The sequence below is a fragment of the Lynx rufus genome, unplaced genomic scaffold (genome assembly GCF_022079265.1).
Source record: "Lynx rufus isolate CCGP_SWC_20201006 ecotype Redwood Valley unplaced genomic scaffold, mLynRuf1.p SCAF_24, whole genome shotgun sequence".
In the NCBI taxonomy this organism is placed as follows: domain Eukaryota; kingdom Metazoa; phylum Chordata; class Mammalia; order Carnivora; family Felidae; genus Lynx; species Lynx rufus.
The window spans coordinates 9239355-9257079 of record NW_025814839.1 but is presented as its reverse complement, the minus strand read 5'-3'; the positions used below and the strand labels follow the sequence as shown (position 1 = coordinate 9257079).

General features: G+C 48.3%; 2 protein-coding genes across 3 annotated transcripts in view; one reads left to right on the top strand and one right to left on the bottom strand.

Annotated features, from left to right (window-relative positions):
- WSB2 (WD repeat and SOCS box containing 2) overlaps nucleotides 1–6997 on the top strand; it is a 22746-nt gene extending 15749 nt beyond the window's left edge. For both annotated transcript variants that reach the window (XM_047088049.1, XM_047088048.1), the window contains 5 exons: nucleotides 781–881; nucleotides 2067–2239; nucleotides 2984–3094; nucleotides 3218–3325; nucleotides 4003–6997. In XM_047088049.1, the coding sequence (XP_046944005.1) occupies nucleotides 781–881; nucleotides 2067–2239; nucleotides 2984–3094; nucleotides 3218–3325; nucleotides 4003–4165 (656 nt within the window). In that variant the 3' untranslated portion in view covers nucleotides 4166–6997. The remainder of the gene's footprint in view (nucleotides 1–780; nucleotides 882–2066; nucleotides 2240–2983; nucleotides 3095–3217; nucleotides 3326–4002) is intronic.
- Nucleotides 5877–17725, bottom strand: RFC5 (replication factor C subunit 5). The gene is made up of 11 exons (XM_047088050.1): nucleotides 17564–17725; nucleotides 15955–16019; nucleotides 15549–15685; nucleotides 14310–14389; nucleotides 13134–13207; nucleotides 11115–11274; nucleotides 10295–10376; nucleotides 9770–9899; nucleotides 8916–8993; nucleotides 7818–7872; nucleotides 5877–6759 (listed from the first exon to the last, which is right to left on the bottom strand). Exons 1-11 carry the CDS (start codon nucleotides 17626–17628, stop codon nucleotides 6663–6665), a joined length of 1023 nt encoding a protein of 340 aa, XP_046944006.1. The 5' UTR covers nucleotides 17629–17725; the 3' UTR covers nucleotides 5877–6662.

The following is a 17725-nucleotide window of genomic DNA, read 5'->3' as shown; positions in this document are numbered from 1 at the left end:
CCCGACATGGGGCTCGAATTCATGAACCGCAAGATCATGTGACCTGAGCCGAAGTCAGACGCTCAGACGCTCAACTGACTGAGCCACCCAGGCGCCCCTTCCGTGGAAATTCTAGGTCCCTAATGCCATCTGAATTAACGGAGTAGATGTATTCCATATATTTACCCATTCTCTTATGCTTGTGGATGGACATTTTAGTTTTTCCCCAAAACAGAACTGGAGAGGTTATGTAAGTGGCCCTTATGTGCTGAGGAAACCGTGGAGTCAGGGTTCAGACCCAAGTTCGCCTGACAGCAGAGCACGTGGCCCTCATTACTCTGCACCATTGCTCATCCAGACACTCTGGGGAGGGTGAGAGAGCAGGAGAGGGGGAAGCCATTACAGAGTGTAAATGACAGAAATACAGATAAAACAGTCTCAAATTTGGGAGGATGCTTCAAAGTTCTAGAGGTGGTTGAGGGACCTAAAAAGAATGTTCTTTCATGTCAAAGGGATCTGTCAGATCTGATCTATGTATACAGCCTTTCTCCCATTGATCTGGTGGGTTTTGGTGAAACAGAAAGTAGTGATTTCCTTGGGGATCAGAATATCGTATGAATCGGTTTCAGTGTTTAATGACAAGTCCTGTCTTCTTCCTCTGCGTGAAAAAAGTGGGCCTTTGGGCTCAGCTGACAGAGAACCAGATGGGTGTACTGGGCAGGTGGGTGACCACCAGCTCTCCGGTCTTCTGACTTTGTGGTTTCGGGAACTGGCTCACCATTCGCTCCTTTTCTGTGCCAGGTAAACAGATCCAGGTGTTATCGGGCCACCTGCAGTGGGTTTACTGCTGCTCTGTCTCCCCGGACTGCAGCATGCTGTGCTCTGCAGCTGGAGAGAAGTCGGTAAGTCTCAAACGTTGGGTACCATTTTCTCTGCTGCCTGAGTTCTGCGAGACCTGGAGGTCTGAATGGGCCTCGCGTGAGAGGGAAAGTAGGCCCAGTGCCTCAAGATTCATGTGCAAACCAGCCCCAACAGAAGGCATGCTTGTGGGCCGTGACCTCCTCTTGCACACCTCTCTTCTGATACGCACTTTGACACAAACCAGAAGAGAGGAGATGCTTGAAGTGGGTGGTTGCTCTCGCCACTGGATGAGGGCTGTCTGCCTTCACAAAATGGTAAAGGTGTGCTTTTTAAATTTCTTTCCCCTCCCCAGAGTCTTAAGAATTTAAAAGTTGCAGCCCATGTATGGGTCTAATTTCCTTTGAACCATTTAACTTGAATCTACAGAATTGGGAATGCCATTTCAAATCAGAATGGACAGTTACGTGTGGAACTTTGTCCTGAAATCCTGTCTGTTATTTCAGAAAGTATTAGAAACCCAAGAACAGTTTGCGAACGTTTTGTTTGAAGTTTAGATCTGTATTGAGCTATTTGCTATGATCAACCAAAAGTTAAGAGTTCACTATATGGTACAGCCCAGGTGGTTAATCATTCGTTTGGGGTTTGGAACTACGTGAAACCGAGTTTTCTTAAAGGGAAGAAAATAAAATCCCGTCTTTAACGATTAAAGGTTTAAAGTGATGAACTGTGTCAGACGTATGCACGATCGTGGGGCAGATTTCCACCATTCTGTGAACTCGTGGTGTAAAATGGCTCGACAGGGTACGATCGCTTTGTTGGGAGCCCTGGGGTTCACCTCGGACCCTGCTGTTTGGTTTTAAGTGAAAGGACAAGATAATTCTTGGCTTAGGTCTGCTTTAGCATATACTGTGATCTTGCAGACAGGGTTCAGAAGCAGAACTCAGAGAACATTTAGCTGGTGGTCATCCTGAGCTTGGCTGGGTTTATTCTCCCTTACAGTAAGCTCCTCGAACGTGTACATTGGTTGAGTGCCTCCAGAATTCAGACCTGTTTCTTTACTTAAACCTTTACGATGCGTTCTGGAAGAGCTGCACAAAGCGGGAGTGGAGAGCTTGGCTTCACCTGGCCACGGGGCCTGACGTGGGCATCGCTGTGTCACTCGCTCACCGTTCACATTCTAAGCAGCTTGCTGCCACCCCTGACCAGGCACCTGTTCCTTTCCACAGGTCTTTCTGTGGAGCATGCGGTCCTACACGTTAATCCGGAAGCTAGAGGGCCACCAAAGCAGTGTTGTCTCTTGTGACTTCTCACCTGACTCCGCCTTGCTCGTCACGGCTTCTTACGATACCAACGTGATCATGTGGGACCCCTATACTGGCGAGAGGCTGAGGTCACTCCAGTAAGGACGGACTCCCTGCTTAGGACTTTCTTGACGGGGGTGGTGACTGATGAGAAAGCTGCCTTGGGTTAGGCACGTCCCTCGCAGAGTCCAGGGCATGGGAGGGGACAGTCTGGGTAAAAGGCACAGTGGGTTCGGTGTTTCTCAGGCGTTGGCTTGCAGGGGCACCTCGCCGTCAGTTACGTTCTCAAATTAGACCCGAGGGCTTCAGGGCTCCTGATACAGGAGGCGGTGTGTACTCTGGATTCAGCGTTAACGAAACCTCAAAATGACTCTTTCTTTCCATTTACTAATAACTGTAGTAGCAAATTCAGAACAGTCTTCTTACTGAAACTGGGATTTCCAAAATGAATTTTCATGTTCTCACAAACTTGGTCTTTTTCTCTTTGTCTCTGTTGTTTTCTGAAGCAAATAATAGGCAGTCCTATAATTATCATGTATCTTAACCTAAAAAAGGCTTTCAGTTTGTACTGTGGTATTAAAGTGAGGGCTGACCTACTTTGCATAAGGAAATCAGCGCAGGGAGCGCGACTAACCCTTCAGCCCCTCCACAAGGCACCTGGAGCCTTAGGAAATGCACTTGTTCCCCCCAGTCTGCTTATCCTGAGGTTTTCCAGATGGGGTACAAGATGGGTCTTGAGCCTTTCCTAGTCGCACCATTTTGGCCTCCTGCCTGGGAAAGAAGGTGAAGGGTGGAGAGTGGCCCATCACTCCAGGCCTGTCATCCTGTTCCTTTCTCCTCAGCCACACCCAGCTTGACCCCCCCATGGATGACAGCGATGTCCACATTAGCTCCCTGAGGTCCGTGTGCTTCTCTCCCGAAGGCTTGTACCTCGCCACGGTGGCGGATGACAGGTAACGAAGAGACACCTCTGTACGGGGCCTCGGAGCAAGTCCCTGCGAGTAATTGTAGCATTACCCTCTGGCCTGGCCTCAGGTCTGCTGATGCGCAAACGTGTCTTTTCTCTCTCCGTCCAGACTCCTCAGGATCTGGGCCCTGGAACTGAAAACTCCAATCGCATTTGCTCCTATGACCAATGGTCTTTGCTGCACATTTTTTCCACATGGTGGAGTTATTGCCACAGGGTATGTATCTGATAGCTGAACAGATGGGTAGCAGTTTCTGCTGAGTGTACTATGCAGCTTTTTAAGGGAAGAAAGCCTCTAGAATTTTCTTGCCTACGGTGAAGCCTTTAAAGAAATCCAAGAGGACACAAAATTCTAATATTCTATTCTGCCAATACAGGTTATCATTTACTCTTAATGTTCAATCTAAATGTAATTAAAGAGCTGTGATTCATGCCACTTAATGGGCCAAGTTCACAAGGAAGCAGAAATTGAGATGATGCAGAAATTTATATGGGAAACCATTTAGGGCAGAGACCACCTTACAGGGAACGTCCATAATTCAGGAGGTGGCGCTCTTCCCTCCGTGACATTTGAACTCACGGTGTGATCTAGAAGGGCTGTGCTCCCAGATAGCGCTTTGGTACCCCACCTTTGGTACCAAAGGTACCCCTTTGGTAGCTCACCTTTGGTACCAAAGGTGTCTTGAGTTCTTCTAATCCTCCCCGAAGCCTTAATTATTCAGCATTACAGCCTTCACATCGATTCCAACCATCAGGGTTGCACTTAAGCGTTGCAGTTCACTCTCTGGGTGTCTCCTGCCGATGCAAGTCAGAGTAGGAAGGTGAATACCCATCACAGTGAAAACATGTATTTCTGAGGTCGGCCTTAAAGCGTCCGTCTCTGTTTTGTTTCAGGACAAGAGATGGCCACGTCCAGTTCTGGACAGCTCCGAGGGTCCTGTCCTCACTGAAGCACTTATGCCGGAAAGCCCTTCGAAGTTTCCTAACCACCTACCAAGTGCTAGCACTGCCGATCCCCAAGAAAATGAAAGAGTTCCTCACATACAGGACTTTTTAAGCCACGCCCCATAGTCTTATACTTGTTTTCTTGGTAGCAGGATAAACCTCCCTGGCAGGGGAGCAGCTGGAACCAGGGGCCAGTCATCAGGTCTTGGTTCCGAAGATCATTTCTTTTTGGGACTGTGAACAGAATGTAGGGAAACCAGATACCAGTGGACTAGTCACCAGGGATTTTCTCCGTGACATGGGGAGGTCAGTCACAGAGGGGGACTCCGGCTCCGCGACAGCTGAGCCTTCCCTTAAACCCTGAGTCCACTTACAGACGGCAGTGCCCAACACCTTTTAAAGTCATGGTTTTGATTCAAGCGTAGTTACTCATGTTGATTCGGTAAGAAGGGTCAGCAGGCCTCAGGAGCCTCTGTGTCGGGGCGGAGTTGGGTCCCTCGACTGGCAAGCGTGGCTTCTGCCCCGCACTTAAGCGTTGTCGTGTTTCACACACAGTGGTGACACTGTTCTGAAGTTCTCTCCTGCTGTGTCAGAGTGGCTTTGATGTTGGCAAGTGCCGTCCTTCCTCTGGCTCCCCTCTGACCGGCAGGACAAAATGCAGGACAAAGTTTTCACGGAGCCGTGTGCCGTGAGGTATTGACTAAATTGCAGCTGACTCAGAGGCCGTGCTCCCGACTGATACACTATAAATGGCTTTTTTTTTTTTTTTTTTTTTTAATATAAACAGTGGTGTGCATGTGCAGGCGATGACAGATGTGTATGTCCGGTCCCACACAGATGTCCCCCTAAACTGCATGACTGTTCAGATGGCCACCGCGTTGGCAGGTGTTTGCCATTTGTAGCATATTTATTTGTATTTTCTCAGCAGATGTTAAGGTACAACTGTGTTTCCCTCCACGGTATCTAAAAACCATAGTTGTTAAGCCGACCAGTTGTGAAGATGTCTCTTCTTGACTGTGTAGAGAATTGGTGTGGCCGCCCCTTCGGCTGATTCTCGTGTACGCGGTCTTCCTCTGCTGCGTCACCTCATCGGACTCCTCAGCCGGTGTCACCTCCGCCCCTTCACAGAAATAGCTCCTTGAAAGTACTGTTCTCCTTCCTTCAGTGGCGTGTCATTATCTGATCAAGACACCTCATTCCAATGAAATCTGCCTTTGGAAAATTTAATATATTTTAAATTATTTTAAAAGAAACACAACACCTTATCCTTTGGCTTTCTTACTAGGTGCTTTTTGGAGGCCAGTGTAACATTATAAAACTTGTTGCAAAAGTATGAGAGTCCCCCCTACCACCTTGGTTGCCGAAGAAAAACATTTCTTTTCAAGATGAGAGGCTTCCATCGAAGGGAAAGTTAAAAAGCTTTTGGCTCACCGTTTCATTTTTTCCACTAAGAAAAAAATACCACCTCTCAAACCAAGTGAGTACAGCAGGACAGCGGGGAATGGCTGGGGCCAATTTTCAATTTTGTGGTTATCTTGAAATGTCACCGCGTAGTGTGAGAGGCTCTGGGCGGCTTCCCCGAGGCCCCACTTTGCCATTAGCTGCAAACTTTGCTTGGTGTCCTCGGGGAGTGGGTTGAACGCGAATGATGGAAGTAACCAACTTCTCCCTTTTGAATAGTATAAGAACCTGACATCTTTGTAAAGAATAGCCTCCGAGGAGAGCTTATTCTGTGATCCCAGAGATGGGGGAGGCTTTTCACATAGATGCAAGTTGAATGACCGCGTGTTTATAATCGGCGAAGGAGTCACTCGTAACACAGCCAACACGCAAGCTGCTTTATTTTTATTGAGAAGAACACTATCATAAATGCAGCCTGTTTGCTCTAAAATAAACTGCCACACTGCACAGGGCCTCGTCCTTGCGGCTTCGAGTCCGGCCCACGCTTGCCTGCCCTCCTTGCATTAAGGAGGGAGTCCTAGGCCTGGCCCCCACGGGCACAAAGTGACTCTTCACTGTCCACACCGCAGTTAGGAACCTACTTTAAGAGGAGAAATAGACACTTTTCAAGTAAGGGAACCTGAGGCCCTGTGCCTCAGGTTAATGGGTCAGAAATCCATTAACACCTATTTTTTTCTTCATTAACACCTTTATAAAGTAGATATGGAGATGGTGCCACAGATTAGATTTACACACTTGATTCTGGAGATGTTCAGTTTACCTTGAGTAATCGAAGACACTGGTACCACATGAGATTTGGAAGCCTTTTGTTCTAGACCAAAATGGGGTAGGCCAATTTCCTGCCATCTAAGCAACTGAATGGTAAAAAGCCTTAAGGATAAAAGAAAGCATTTTACTCTTTTTTCCTGTAAAACAAATGGGCAGTGCAATAAGAGAGCTGTATATTAAAACTGTTGGCTATATACCTGCTCCAAACACAAACATGGTACTTTTTAAACCTTTGCCCACCCGTGTCTGGAACAGTTTTCCAAAACGTGGGGTGACTGTGGCTTCATCCCCCAGCCCGCACAGCAGTTCATCCCGTGACAGAGTCCCCTCTTCTCCAGTCACTGTGGGGCCTGCGAATGGTGGCGAATGGTCCTCAGCATTTAGGCCTCTGTGACGATCAGGTCCCTGGTGACCTGGAAAGCGGCTATGAGGGAACTCAGCTGAATCTTCTCGTTGGTGCCAACAGAAAGTCTGTACCTAAAAGAAATCAAACAAGGTAAGAATAGAGAATATCACGGACAGCTACCTTTTGACAAGAGAACAGTAGAGATCAAAGACGGAACATCTGCTGAAGGAGGAAAGGAGGCAGTAAAACTATCGTGAACAGTCCTCTTGAATGTGTCCCCTAACATTTTCTTCTCTGCCCTGAACACTCATTTATAATTCGATCCAAACTGGTGCGGAAAAGTTAAATAAAAAAATTGTTAGTTGTCAACGGCAGCGTCCTGAACTTAACTTTGTTCTAGCTGTACAGGGGTATGCAGAATTTACATGACTAAGGATTACTTCTTCACTCGCAAAATGAATTGAGAGAAATTATCATTCAGATTCCCTTCCTCTTAATTCACTGGGAAGTATGGCTGACTGTGGTTCTGTGCTCTAGTAAAAGGTAAAGCAGGACACCGGTAGTCTATCTTGCCACCTTTCAGGCGCCCAGCCAGCGAAGGCAAAATCACGACATTCACAGCGTGGGGCTAAGGGACCTAAAGTGCGCATGTGGAAAGCCAGAGATAGCAAATTAGAGCTGGCCCTGTGTTGGCCTCTGTTTTGAACCCAATGCTTTTGTCTACGTAAATGATAGCTGCCAGCTTCACTGGGGGCTAATAACTGTGTTTATGGAGCCAGGCAAAGTGGAAAATTGAGTTTATGTTTACTTTTCCCCCCAATATGCTTTGCTATGCCAAAATGCTTTAATAACAGCTGGATAGCCGCTTGTCCCCAAGTGACCTGGATGTCGGAACCGAAGCAGGCCTTCCAAATAACAGCATTTCTAGAACCGACGTGGACCAGGCCTCTGAGGCCTAAGGAGAAGCCTTTATCTCAAATATGTAACTGAGCTGAACCTGTCCTTATGTTTATTCATATGTTCTTTAGATACGCAAATCATGCCCTTCCCCATGTTTCTTTCAGCGATCTCACCACAAACGAGATTGTGCCATTTATGAATGATGTAGACAAAATTGCAACCACGCAGGTAGGAGGGAAAAAAAACACTACAGGGTAAAAAAAGGAAAAGAAAATTGGGAAATACTCACTCAATGTCTGCCATTTTGGTCAATAAATGTACTCGAACTGAAGATGGAAAGTCAACTGGGGGAAAAAACAAAATCAACTGAGTGAGGTCTGCCACTCGCTGTTACCAAAAAAAAAAAAAAAAAAAATCACACCATGATTAGGAATTTAAACATCAGGTGACACTAAACTTGTCTGGAGGCCTCAGATCACCAGGGACCGCACTTCTGAAGAAGTGAACACTACAGGTTTTCAGTTTTTACCCATTTTGTGAGCAGGTTCCAAAGTGGTCACAAGGACACAAGATCAGCAGCACTGCTTTAGCAAGGGGGCAGCTCTAGAAGGGAACTGGAAAGCCCAGTTCTCACTTGCTGTCCCAGTTTTACAAACAAATGTAATCAACTGAATTTTAAACGTCTATTCACACTCATTTCCCACAAAGTGCAGAGCTGGGCTTGAGTGGACCATGTTCTCGGGCAGCGGTCGTGCCGGTTGGCCCGGTGAGGCCTGCAGAGGCCCCGGCAGGACGATGGCGGACTGGCAGGACGAGTGTCTGTAGTTGGCTGTCGCAGAAGGAAGGGTTTGCCCGAAAAGGCCACACAGCAGATCGCCTGGAGCGCCTGAGAAAATCCTGATGCCCAGTTCCCTCCAAAAGGCCAAATGAATTGGTCTGGGGGGCTTCCTATACACTGCCAAGGAGGAGAACCACTTCTCTGTACAGAAGTTACGACCAAGTGTGGAACTTCACGTGGTTCGCTTCAGACTGCTTTGGTTTACACTGAAGACAGATGTTCCTCCTCCTCTCCTTTTGGGGGAAGATACCCTTAGAAATGACAGCGTGAATTACAGCATACTATTTGCTGCTATAAAGTACAAACCCTTGGAGGAATGAAAGTTGGCCCTCAGGAGTTTCTTTCCCCAGCAGTTTTAGAGGTTGAGAGAGTAGCTGGGGAACAAAGTTTCAAATAGCAACAAGACAAAACTAAAACTGAGGGGTCAGGTTCATACTTCATTCCTGTCTCTTCGCTTCCAAAGTGGAGCCTCGTGTTCCCTCCCCACCACCCTTAAAGCCCGCCACACGCCTCCCCCTCAGCTTCTCAGCTAGGAAGAGCCTGACTTACCTCTGTGCACAAACAAGTGTATCTCTGTCAGGATGTCCTGTAACGCCAACCCCTTCAGTGTTTTCAACTCTGTAATATCTAGAGAGGAATGGTTACGGCAAAAGGCACAAATTCCAGGAGAAACCCGCTGCACACAATTTTGAAGCCAGACTCTGGTCAGAGTGACTTTGGGAAGTAGGGTTTTTAATCCTGACACAGCTGTTTCTTTCGGTTTGAACCTGCATGCGTTGGACCCCAATTCTTATCTTTATTTTATTGTAGAGTGAGAGTGTGTAAGGGAGAAGGGCAGAAGGAGACGGAGAGAGAATCCCAAGCAGGCCACCTGCTCAGCTCAGAGCCTGACACGGGGCTTGATCCCATGACCCTGGAGTCATGACCTGAACCGAGATCAAGAGTCAGACGCTCCAGCGACTGAGCCACCCAGATGCCACTCCCCCCTTCTAAAAAATTGTTTTTATCTTCAACAAGAGCTTCCTTCTGTCTCGTAGAGAACAGAGCTAAATGCATCTCCCAGAAGGCTACCCCTAGCTTTCCATTTCACCACAAAATGAGAAGAACAGTGGCCACTTGAAAATGATCACATCTGCCACCCCAAAGTCTAACTGCTTCTCTCATCCGTGAGGAAAGTGGCTTCAAGCCATACCCAGGTCAGAGACCTTCAGGAGGGAGGGCTTTAAAGGCAGGGAGCCACTCCACCCAGAGACCTGTTGTTCCCACTGAAAGCTGACCAGATACATACACAGCCAACTGCCTTTTGCCAGTAGGGTGTAGACACCGGCTGCAGCCTGGGCTCCTGGGCCAAGTTCTGGCCTGAGGTACCTAATGCGCCATCGGCAGGACGTGAGAAAGGATACTTCTGTAGGCTGTCGTGAAGTCTTGATTCAACATCCAGTCCAGAATGTTGGCGATGTCTGACTTGAGTGGGTGCCCAGTACAGGTGTAGACGGTCTCCTCTGTCACCTTCCCAAAGGCCATATTGGTGCTCTGTGCAGATAGAGGGGAAGAATCATGGTGGCCGTCACCGCGGCGGGTCAGCAGGACACCGGAGGCAGCGATACAGGTAGGCAGTAATGTTATGTGGGTGCAGGGCAGCTCGAACCCCGCACGGTGTACCCTGGGAAGACCTGGCCTCGTGAGAGGATGCCACTGTGGTGTTACAGCTGCAGCGTCCTTCCGTAGCTTTCCCTTGTCTCCAGCAAATTATTCTTGCAATTTTTCAAAACACAAAGGTTGGGGGGAAATCTTTGGTACGTTGTGAGATGGAGATCTTACCAGGTGTGGATTTCTGAATTTCTAGGTTGGCTGTGCTGCTGCTTCTGTCTTTCTTGAGAAACTATTCCAAAGCAGTGCCTAAAGATTTGCTAGGAGTAGTACCATACCTGCAGAATGTTCAGAGCCCTTCGCATATCTCCGCTGGAAAGAGTCACAAGTGCTTTCATCCCGTCCTCACTTATGTCCACCCTGAAAGGAGAGAGGCAGGAGGACCTCAGGGGCCTGGAGAGCGCAAGCGTTCACCAAGGGAACGAGATGGCCTGGAATGATTAAGGCTTTGAAGTAATGAAAGAAAGGGAAGGACGGAGGGAGCAGAACTCTCCTGATCTATAGGACCCAGAATTCACTCTGGTTTTAAGGAGTGTGGGCTTCGCATTAGCAGTCACAGCCCACTCAGAGTCTAGAAAGACCCTTATTTAGGACCAGGCATCGCCATGCTGAGCGACGGGCTTTGAGTTCTGTTCTGAGAGGAAAGAGCACCAGCGAGGCCCGGAGCACGAAGCCAGAGCACCCCCTTCAACAGGCAGCAGCTGGGGTTGGCTACTTGGCAACCGATTGATTCTACAGAAGGAAAAGTCTCGGTACCTTCCCTTCTAGTCAAAAAAGGCTAGAGGCATCTTAGCAGAAGGGACCTGGCAGCATGCAGTCTCCAATGACAAAAGGAGAGTAGGAGGAAATCGGGACAGCTTCCACGGGGGAGGAGGATGGAATCAGGAGAAGAACCAAGTGCCGTTTACGAAGAAAGTCCAGGAGATACCAGAGAGGATGACGACAGCTGACAGCCCGATGCTTCCTGTGCCCGGCACCCTACTTCGTTGTCTACACACATGATCACCTGTAAATGTCAACCGGCCAGCCATCCCAGAACCCGGCCTACGCTGCTCAGTCCCCAGGGCCCTCACATTCCCTGCTTTCCGATGTACTTACTTCTCTTCTTCTACAACATGTTCCAGGCGGGGAACCATGAGTTCAGGAGTCAGAGGACCGAATCGGAACCTCGTACAGCGGGACTGCAAGGCGGGGATGATCTTTGACAGATAGTTACAGATGAGGCAAAAGCGGGTATTTTCGGTAAATTTCTCAATCACTGGCAAGGGAAAAGAAAACAACCTCGTGTCCATTCGGATTCTTCAAAAGACCTGGAAACCCTGAACTCTTCCATGGTCACGTGAAGGGTACAGAAAACAAGAGGTGCAGATTGCAAGCATGGAGGGGATGCTACTGTAACAAGAGAGGCAGTCCCTGTGGAGGTCAGGATGGAGGCACTGGCCACTCTCTTCCCAAAAGCTGGTGAACCGGTCATCTCTACAGGATTTTATAAAATGCTTCCTTTTTGATGACTTGCCCTGATATGGCACCCCTACCATCGCCCTCCATAGCACCCTGCCCCTGCCATCCCCCTCCATAGCACCCCTGCCCCTGCCATCCCCCTCCATAGCAACCCTGTCCCTGCCACCCCCCTCCATAGCACCCTGCCCCTGCCATCGCCCTCCCCAGCACCCCTGCCATCCCCCTCCATAGCACCCTGCCCCTGCCATTGCCCTCCCCAGCACCCCTGCCATCCCCCTCCAGCACCCCTGCCATTCCCCTCCATAGCAACCCCGTCCCTGCCATCCCCCTCCATAGCACCCTGCCCCTGCCATCCCCCTCCCCAGCACCCCTGCCATCCCCCTCCATAGCAACCCCGTCCCTGCCATCCCCCTCCATAGCAACCCCGTCCCTGCCATCCCCCTCCCCAGCACTCCTGCCCCTGCCATCCCCCTCCATAGCACCCCTGTCCTTTTGCATAAAATTCTATGGCAGGTTGGTGATGCCCCACCTTCTAATGGCGGGGCCGGGGGTACCTCCGTGTGGACTGTCCAGTGCACTTTGTCTCGAAGCCTTAGAGCATTCGAGAGAGTGATGAATTCAGAGAGGCTTATGAAACACCAGTTTCACTCTGCAGTTTCCCAGTGCTCTCGCATGGGGATCTGCCCAGACTGACAGCCATTCCACGGAGCAAATGCTGAAGAAAGGCTGCCAAGGCTTTTAAGATCAGAAGATACTCTAACTGTCCTCCTCCTCCCAAACATGGGCTGCAATCCACTCCTTCTCCCCCAGAACTCCAAAAGATTGTTCTTCTCTCCTAGTTGGTTACCTCAGAATCTTTTTTTTTTTACATTTATTTATTTTTGAGAGACAGAGTGAGACAGAGAGGGAGAAGGGGAAGGGCAGAGAGGGAAGGAGACACAGAATCTGAAGCAGCCTCCAGGCTCTGAGCAAACAGTCAACACAGAACCTGACGTGGGGCTCGAACCCACGAACTGGGAGATCATGACCTGAGCCGAAGCCAGACACTCAACAGACTGAGCCATCCAGGTGCCCCAGTTACCTCAGAATCTTAATGCCAGAGATTACCAATGTCCTTTCAGAGAAATCAACTGCACCAGGCCCCTTAAGACAGACAACTAGCGTGATACTCTCCTTCCCTGCCAAATCATTCCCTTGGCAAATAGAGAAGTCACGTCAGCTTTCTGAGTGCGACAACATTTCCAGTATTATTTTCTTGGCTACTGTGTATCTCGGGGTATTGAGAGCAGAAAGGTCTACCTAGCAGCTGAGGAATACAAGACGTTCCGTACCCCTTCTCCTCATCAAAGAATGCAAATTCTCAGCCCCAAAATGAACCCAGTGGAAAAGGAGGATGCAACACCTGTGTCTGGTCGGACTTGAAAGTCCCAACAGGGCTTCTCCCTTTAAGCTGCTGCAAGGGGAAACCCCCAATACAGGGAGATTTTTGTTCTAGACCGTTGGGTGGGATACACAGAGAAAGGAAACCGATTTCTCTGGGCCAGAAGATGAACAAAAATTGTCAACAGCCCATGTCATTATCTCATGTCCAAAGTGCCTAATTCTCCTTCTAATGCACTCATGAGCCAACACACTATACCCGACAGGTCTTCCTACCTCTCCTCAAGGCGTTCTGGGCATCTTGAGTCATGGCGTCAGCTTCATCCAAGATCACTAGTTTGAAGCCTTTCCTAGGAAAACAAATGGTACCATATGAAGATTTATTATTATTTTTTTATTTTAGAGAGACAGAGACTGTGTGCACCTGTGCAAGTGGAGGAGGGGGTGGAGAGAGAGAGAGAATCCCAGGCAGGCTCCACACTCGGCACTGAGCCCGACACGGGGCTCGACCCCACGACTCTGGGATCATGATCTGAGCAAAAATGAAGAATCAGACGCTCAACCAACAGAACCACCCAGGCGCCCCCGAAGATGTCTTTAATCTCCCTTCAATCTCCAGGCCGAAACCTACATGTTCACATTTGTGCCATCAGGCCGGGCCTCAGAGAGTCCACTCCTCCTTGACCTCTGAGTGAAGCAAACAAGTGTGGCTGTGCAGAGGACATGCCCATCACTCTTTCAACTCTTAAAGGGAACTGAGGTCTGACTTTTGCATTTTTTGTTGCGCTGCTGCCTCTGGCACCTTCACCTTTGTCTCCACTCCGTGTCCTGTTGCTCTGGCCTTGCTTTTTTCCACCACCTCCACTCCTGCCTGCCTTCACCTTTCCCTTTTTATCCATCCTCATCACAATTTATTTTTGTTTAAATTCAAACTAGTTTAGGGGCACCTGGGTGGCTTAGTCGGGTAAGCATCTGACTTTGGCTCAGGTCATGATCTCACGGTTCGTGAGTTCAAGCCCCGCGTCGGGCTCTGTGCGGACAGCTCGGAGCCTGGAGCCTGCTTCGGATTCTGTGTCTCCCCCTCTCTCTCTGACCCTCCCCTGCTTGTCCTCTCTCTCTCAAAAAGAAATAAATTAAATAAAAAAATAATAATAAATTCGAACTGGCTCACCTGGTCCTAGGATGTAATCGGTCTTCAGTTAACTACTAAAACAAAGTTAACGCTTCCCCGAGGAACTTGCTAATATAGCAAGTTCTGAGATGATGTTTTATTTTCACATTTGCATTATATCTTACCACCATCCTTGTACTTTATCTCTTTTTAATGGCTACTTTTGACAAAGGCATTGTTTACCTTTATAGACTGGCAGAGGGGGAGGATTTAAAACATTAAGCTCTGTCATCTCACTGATCAAAACCTCTAGGGAGAGAAATTATACAAATAATTCTTACTTAAATATTGTCCTTGTGCTGGCAAAGCTCAGGATTGGTCCCCGAACGATATCTATTCCTCGGTCGTCTGAAGCATTCAGCTGAATGTGGAAGAGAGAAGCCGAAATAAATTAGACACATGTTGGTGAATTATCTATGAATTAATTTATCTTTTCATCAGTCCAGCTCGGCAAGCTAGGTCTCTAGGTCTAACAACAGCTAAGAGATAAACACTATTAAAAAACCAAGATCACAATTGTATTTAAAACTCACAACTCACTAGATTGGTACATTACATTCTGAAAGGCCAACAACTGTGTTTCCTCCCCCTTTTGAGGACAATCACCGACATACTCTGGAGGAATAACTAATTGGCCTGGTCACAGTGAACACCTCTGGCATGAGCAGAATCGTGTTCAGTTTTAGCTACCGCAATCCAGAGCAACCCCGAAGTTACCGAGTCTTTAATGCATGGAATTAAGAACACTGGTGGCAGCAAGGTTCTAAGATCTCTGACAACAAAAAAAGTTAAACATTTTTTTTTTGGAATAGACAATATTTAGAATTCTGTGATCTAAGTCTATCAGTCAAATCTCAGCAGCAGACAGATGGCAGACTCAGAACTCAGTGGTTTGAAGAGAATTCCGTGAAGAGAGATTTTAAAAGGTAATGGTGGGGTGTGGGGAAACCACGAGGGCTACACAATCTCTCTGGGACTATCGGGGCCCGTTACCAGCCCCAGGTCCTCAGAAATGAGTTGGGGAGTGGTGTCGGCATCTGGAGAAGGCAGTGTGACTTGCTCTGTGGTTCAGGATGCTGTCAGCCTGTGGTGGCCCCCAGGGCAGAACCAGGCATCGTTCTCCTCTGACTCCAGCCAGGACCCCTATTAGCCAAACCTAACCAGGAGCCCGAGGACCAGGCAGCCTGCAGTCAATATAGCTTGGCCTTCCAGGGCAAGAACAGGGTGGAACAACATGACGAACAAATCTGGACAGCAAGCTACTGAGCGACCACTCCCTGAGTGACCACTGAGTGTTTGAGTAGAAGTTGGCAACGGCAGAGATATTTATCTAGCCCTACAGCTGCCCCTATCTAATGCCAATCCAGACCGAAACATCAATTCCAGGAAAAGTGACTCGAAATATTTTATGTCCAGCAAAGCAACTTACATGTAAAGTAAAACAAATCTAAGAGAAAAACAAACAAACAACAACAAATCTAAGAGACTCTCCTTTGTAGACTAAGAATAATCCTATTTACCTCCAAGACCATGGAGCCAAATTCCTTATCTTTGTATAGCTGTTTAGCACAGGCTAGGATGGTAGAGGTCTTTCCTGTCCCTGGAGGACCATAGAGAAGCAGGTGCGGCAGTCGGTCTTCGCTAATAAATTTCTGAACTGAGGATTGGGAGGAAAGAGAGACCCCATCAGTTTCCGGGAGTTGCCTCATTTGCTGTGGGCCCTTGAGTTGGGCTGAATGCACATCAGCCTCACATCCAACTCAGAGGCAGATGCAGGAATGAAAAATGGGAAGGACTCAGCTCTTAGAGCAACATTCCATAAAGCTCAATCAGATCTTTCAAGGTTATTACTCAGCAGAGACATCACCAAGAAATTCATACAGGTCCTCCAACCAGACTAACAGCAAATGACACATGGATGCTTACTGGTACTCAAAATGTCCTGATGAGAAATCAGATCATTCAGTGTCTGTGGCCGGTATTTTTCAACCCTGAAATACAATTTAGCATGGATTATAACATACACAAATGCAAGGACATGCTGTTACGTGCAAAAGAATCCTTTCATATCCTAACAAAAAGAGGAAGAGAAGCAAAATCCTTTAAGTTTGAATACAGACCCCTGGTTCTCAACCAGGGGCAATTTTGTCCTCCAGGAAACACTCGGTGATATCTGGAGACATTTTCAGTTGTCACAACTGCGTAGAGGGTGCTACGGGCCTCCAATGGACAGGCCCCAGGGATGTCACTAAACATCCTACGATGCACAGGATAGTCACCATGCGCACACCCACCAAATATCTAGCCCAAAATACCAATAGTGCTGAGGTTGATAAACCCTGCTCTGATTTCCCCTCTCCAGCTATCTGCCTATAAATAATCTCAACCTGGATGGGCACCTATCATTTCAAAGTAAATTAAAAACTGAACTCGTTCCCAAATACACATCAAAGATGAATGGATAGATAAATGGCGGTCTATCCATACAAGGGAAGGCTATTCAGCCATAAAAACGACTGATGCACTGATACCTGCGACAACATGGATGAACCTTGAAAACATGGTGCTAAGGGAAAGCAGCCAGTCACAAAAGGCCACAGATTGAGTCTATTTATATGAATATCCACAATAAGCAAATTCAGAGAGAGAAAGTGGATCAGTGGCTGCCAGGGGTGCAAGGGGATGGGGTGGTAATGGGGGAGTCACTGCCAACGGGTATGGAGTTTCCATTTGGGGTGATGAAAAGTTTTGGAACCAGGCAGTGAGATGGTAGCACGACATCCTCAGTGTATTAATGCCACTGAACTATACACTTTAAAATGTTCACAACTGCAAACCGTATGTTGTGTGTTTTTTCCACGATAGAAACAAACTGAACTCCTTACTAGACAAGACCGACTTGGAGCTTTCCGAAATCAAGCCAAATCCTATCAGTTTCTAAACCATCATTCAGATGCAGCTGTGAAAGTAAGACGGTTTGGAGTGCAAGCTCTGAATTCACCTGGGTTCAAATCCAAACCTATTTTCAAGCTCTGGACCTTAGGCAAGCCATTTAACCTTGCAGTATTACAACTGGAATAATAACAGCACATACCTCCTAGGGTCCTTGTAAAGATCAAACATCTAACAGGGTCCTTGGTGATCTAACAGGAAGCCATTTAAATACCACTTAACTAGGGAGCGTTATCATCATCATTATTTCAGTTTAGAATTTGAACAATAACTGCATTGAAGATTATGCAAGAGTAGAGGGCATTTTGGCACGGAAGCCGATGCAAAGTCGGAAGGGACTGAACCGCTACGCTGTCACCCACCGCGTAAAAGGGATGGGGGCGGTGGGATTAGGGCAGCGGAAGACATGACAAAAGTCCTAAAAGAACGGAGGGGACTGGGGAGTTGCGGATGCCAAGGCGAACTTCTGGGTCTCCGTTCGGCTGCAGGTCGGGGGCGGTGGAGCGAAGTCGGGCTGCGGCCGCTCCACTTGACCACCCAGGCCACCGATCCCCTTCCCCGCGGCAGCTGGGCCTCCTCCTACCAGGGCAGGTTTCTGATCTTGGCCTCCGCGGGCTGCTGCTGCTCCTTCTTCGCTGAGGTCTCCATGGCGGGGTGAAGAAGGTGTCCGGGTCCGCTGGAGTCGTCGCGTCCCCCGGGGGCCTGCACAGCCACTAGCCACAAGCGGACCCCAGGACCCTGGCAC

Excerpts from the sequence above, each read along its gene's own strand:
- RFC5 (XM_047088050.1), bottom strand. The coding sequence starts at position 17,628 with ATGGAGACCTCAGCGAAGAAGGAGCAGCAGCAGCCCGCGGAGGCCAAG. Across the intron at positions 15,686-15,954 it reads TCAGGACATTTTGAGTACCA|TTCAGAAATTTATTAGCGAA; the intron begins GTAAGCATCCAT and ends CCCAATCCTCAG. Across the intron at positions 14,390-15,548 it reads TTGGCTCCATGGTCTTGGAG|CTGAATGCTTCAGACGACCG; the intron begins GTAAATAGGATT and ends TTCCACATTCAG.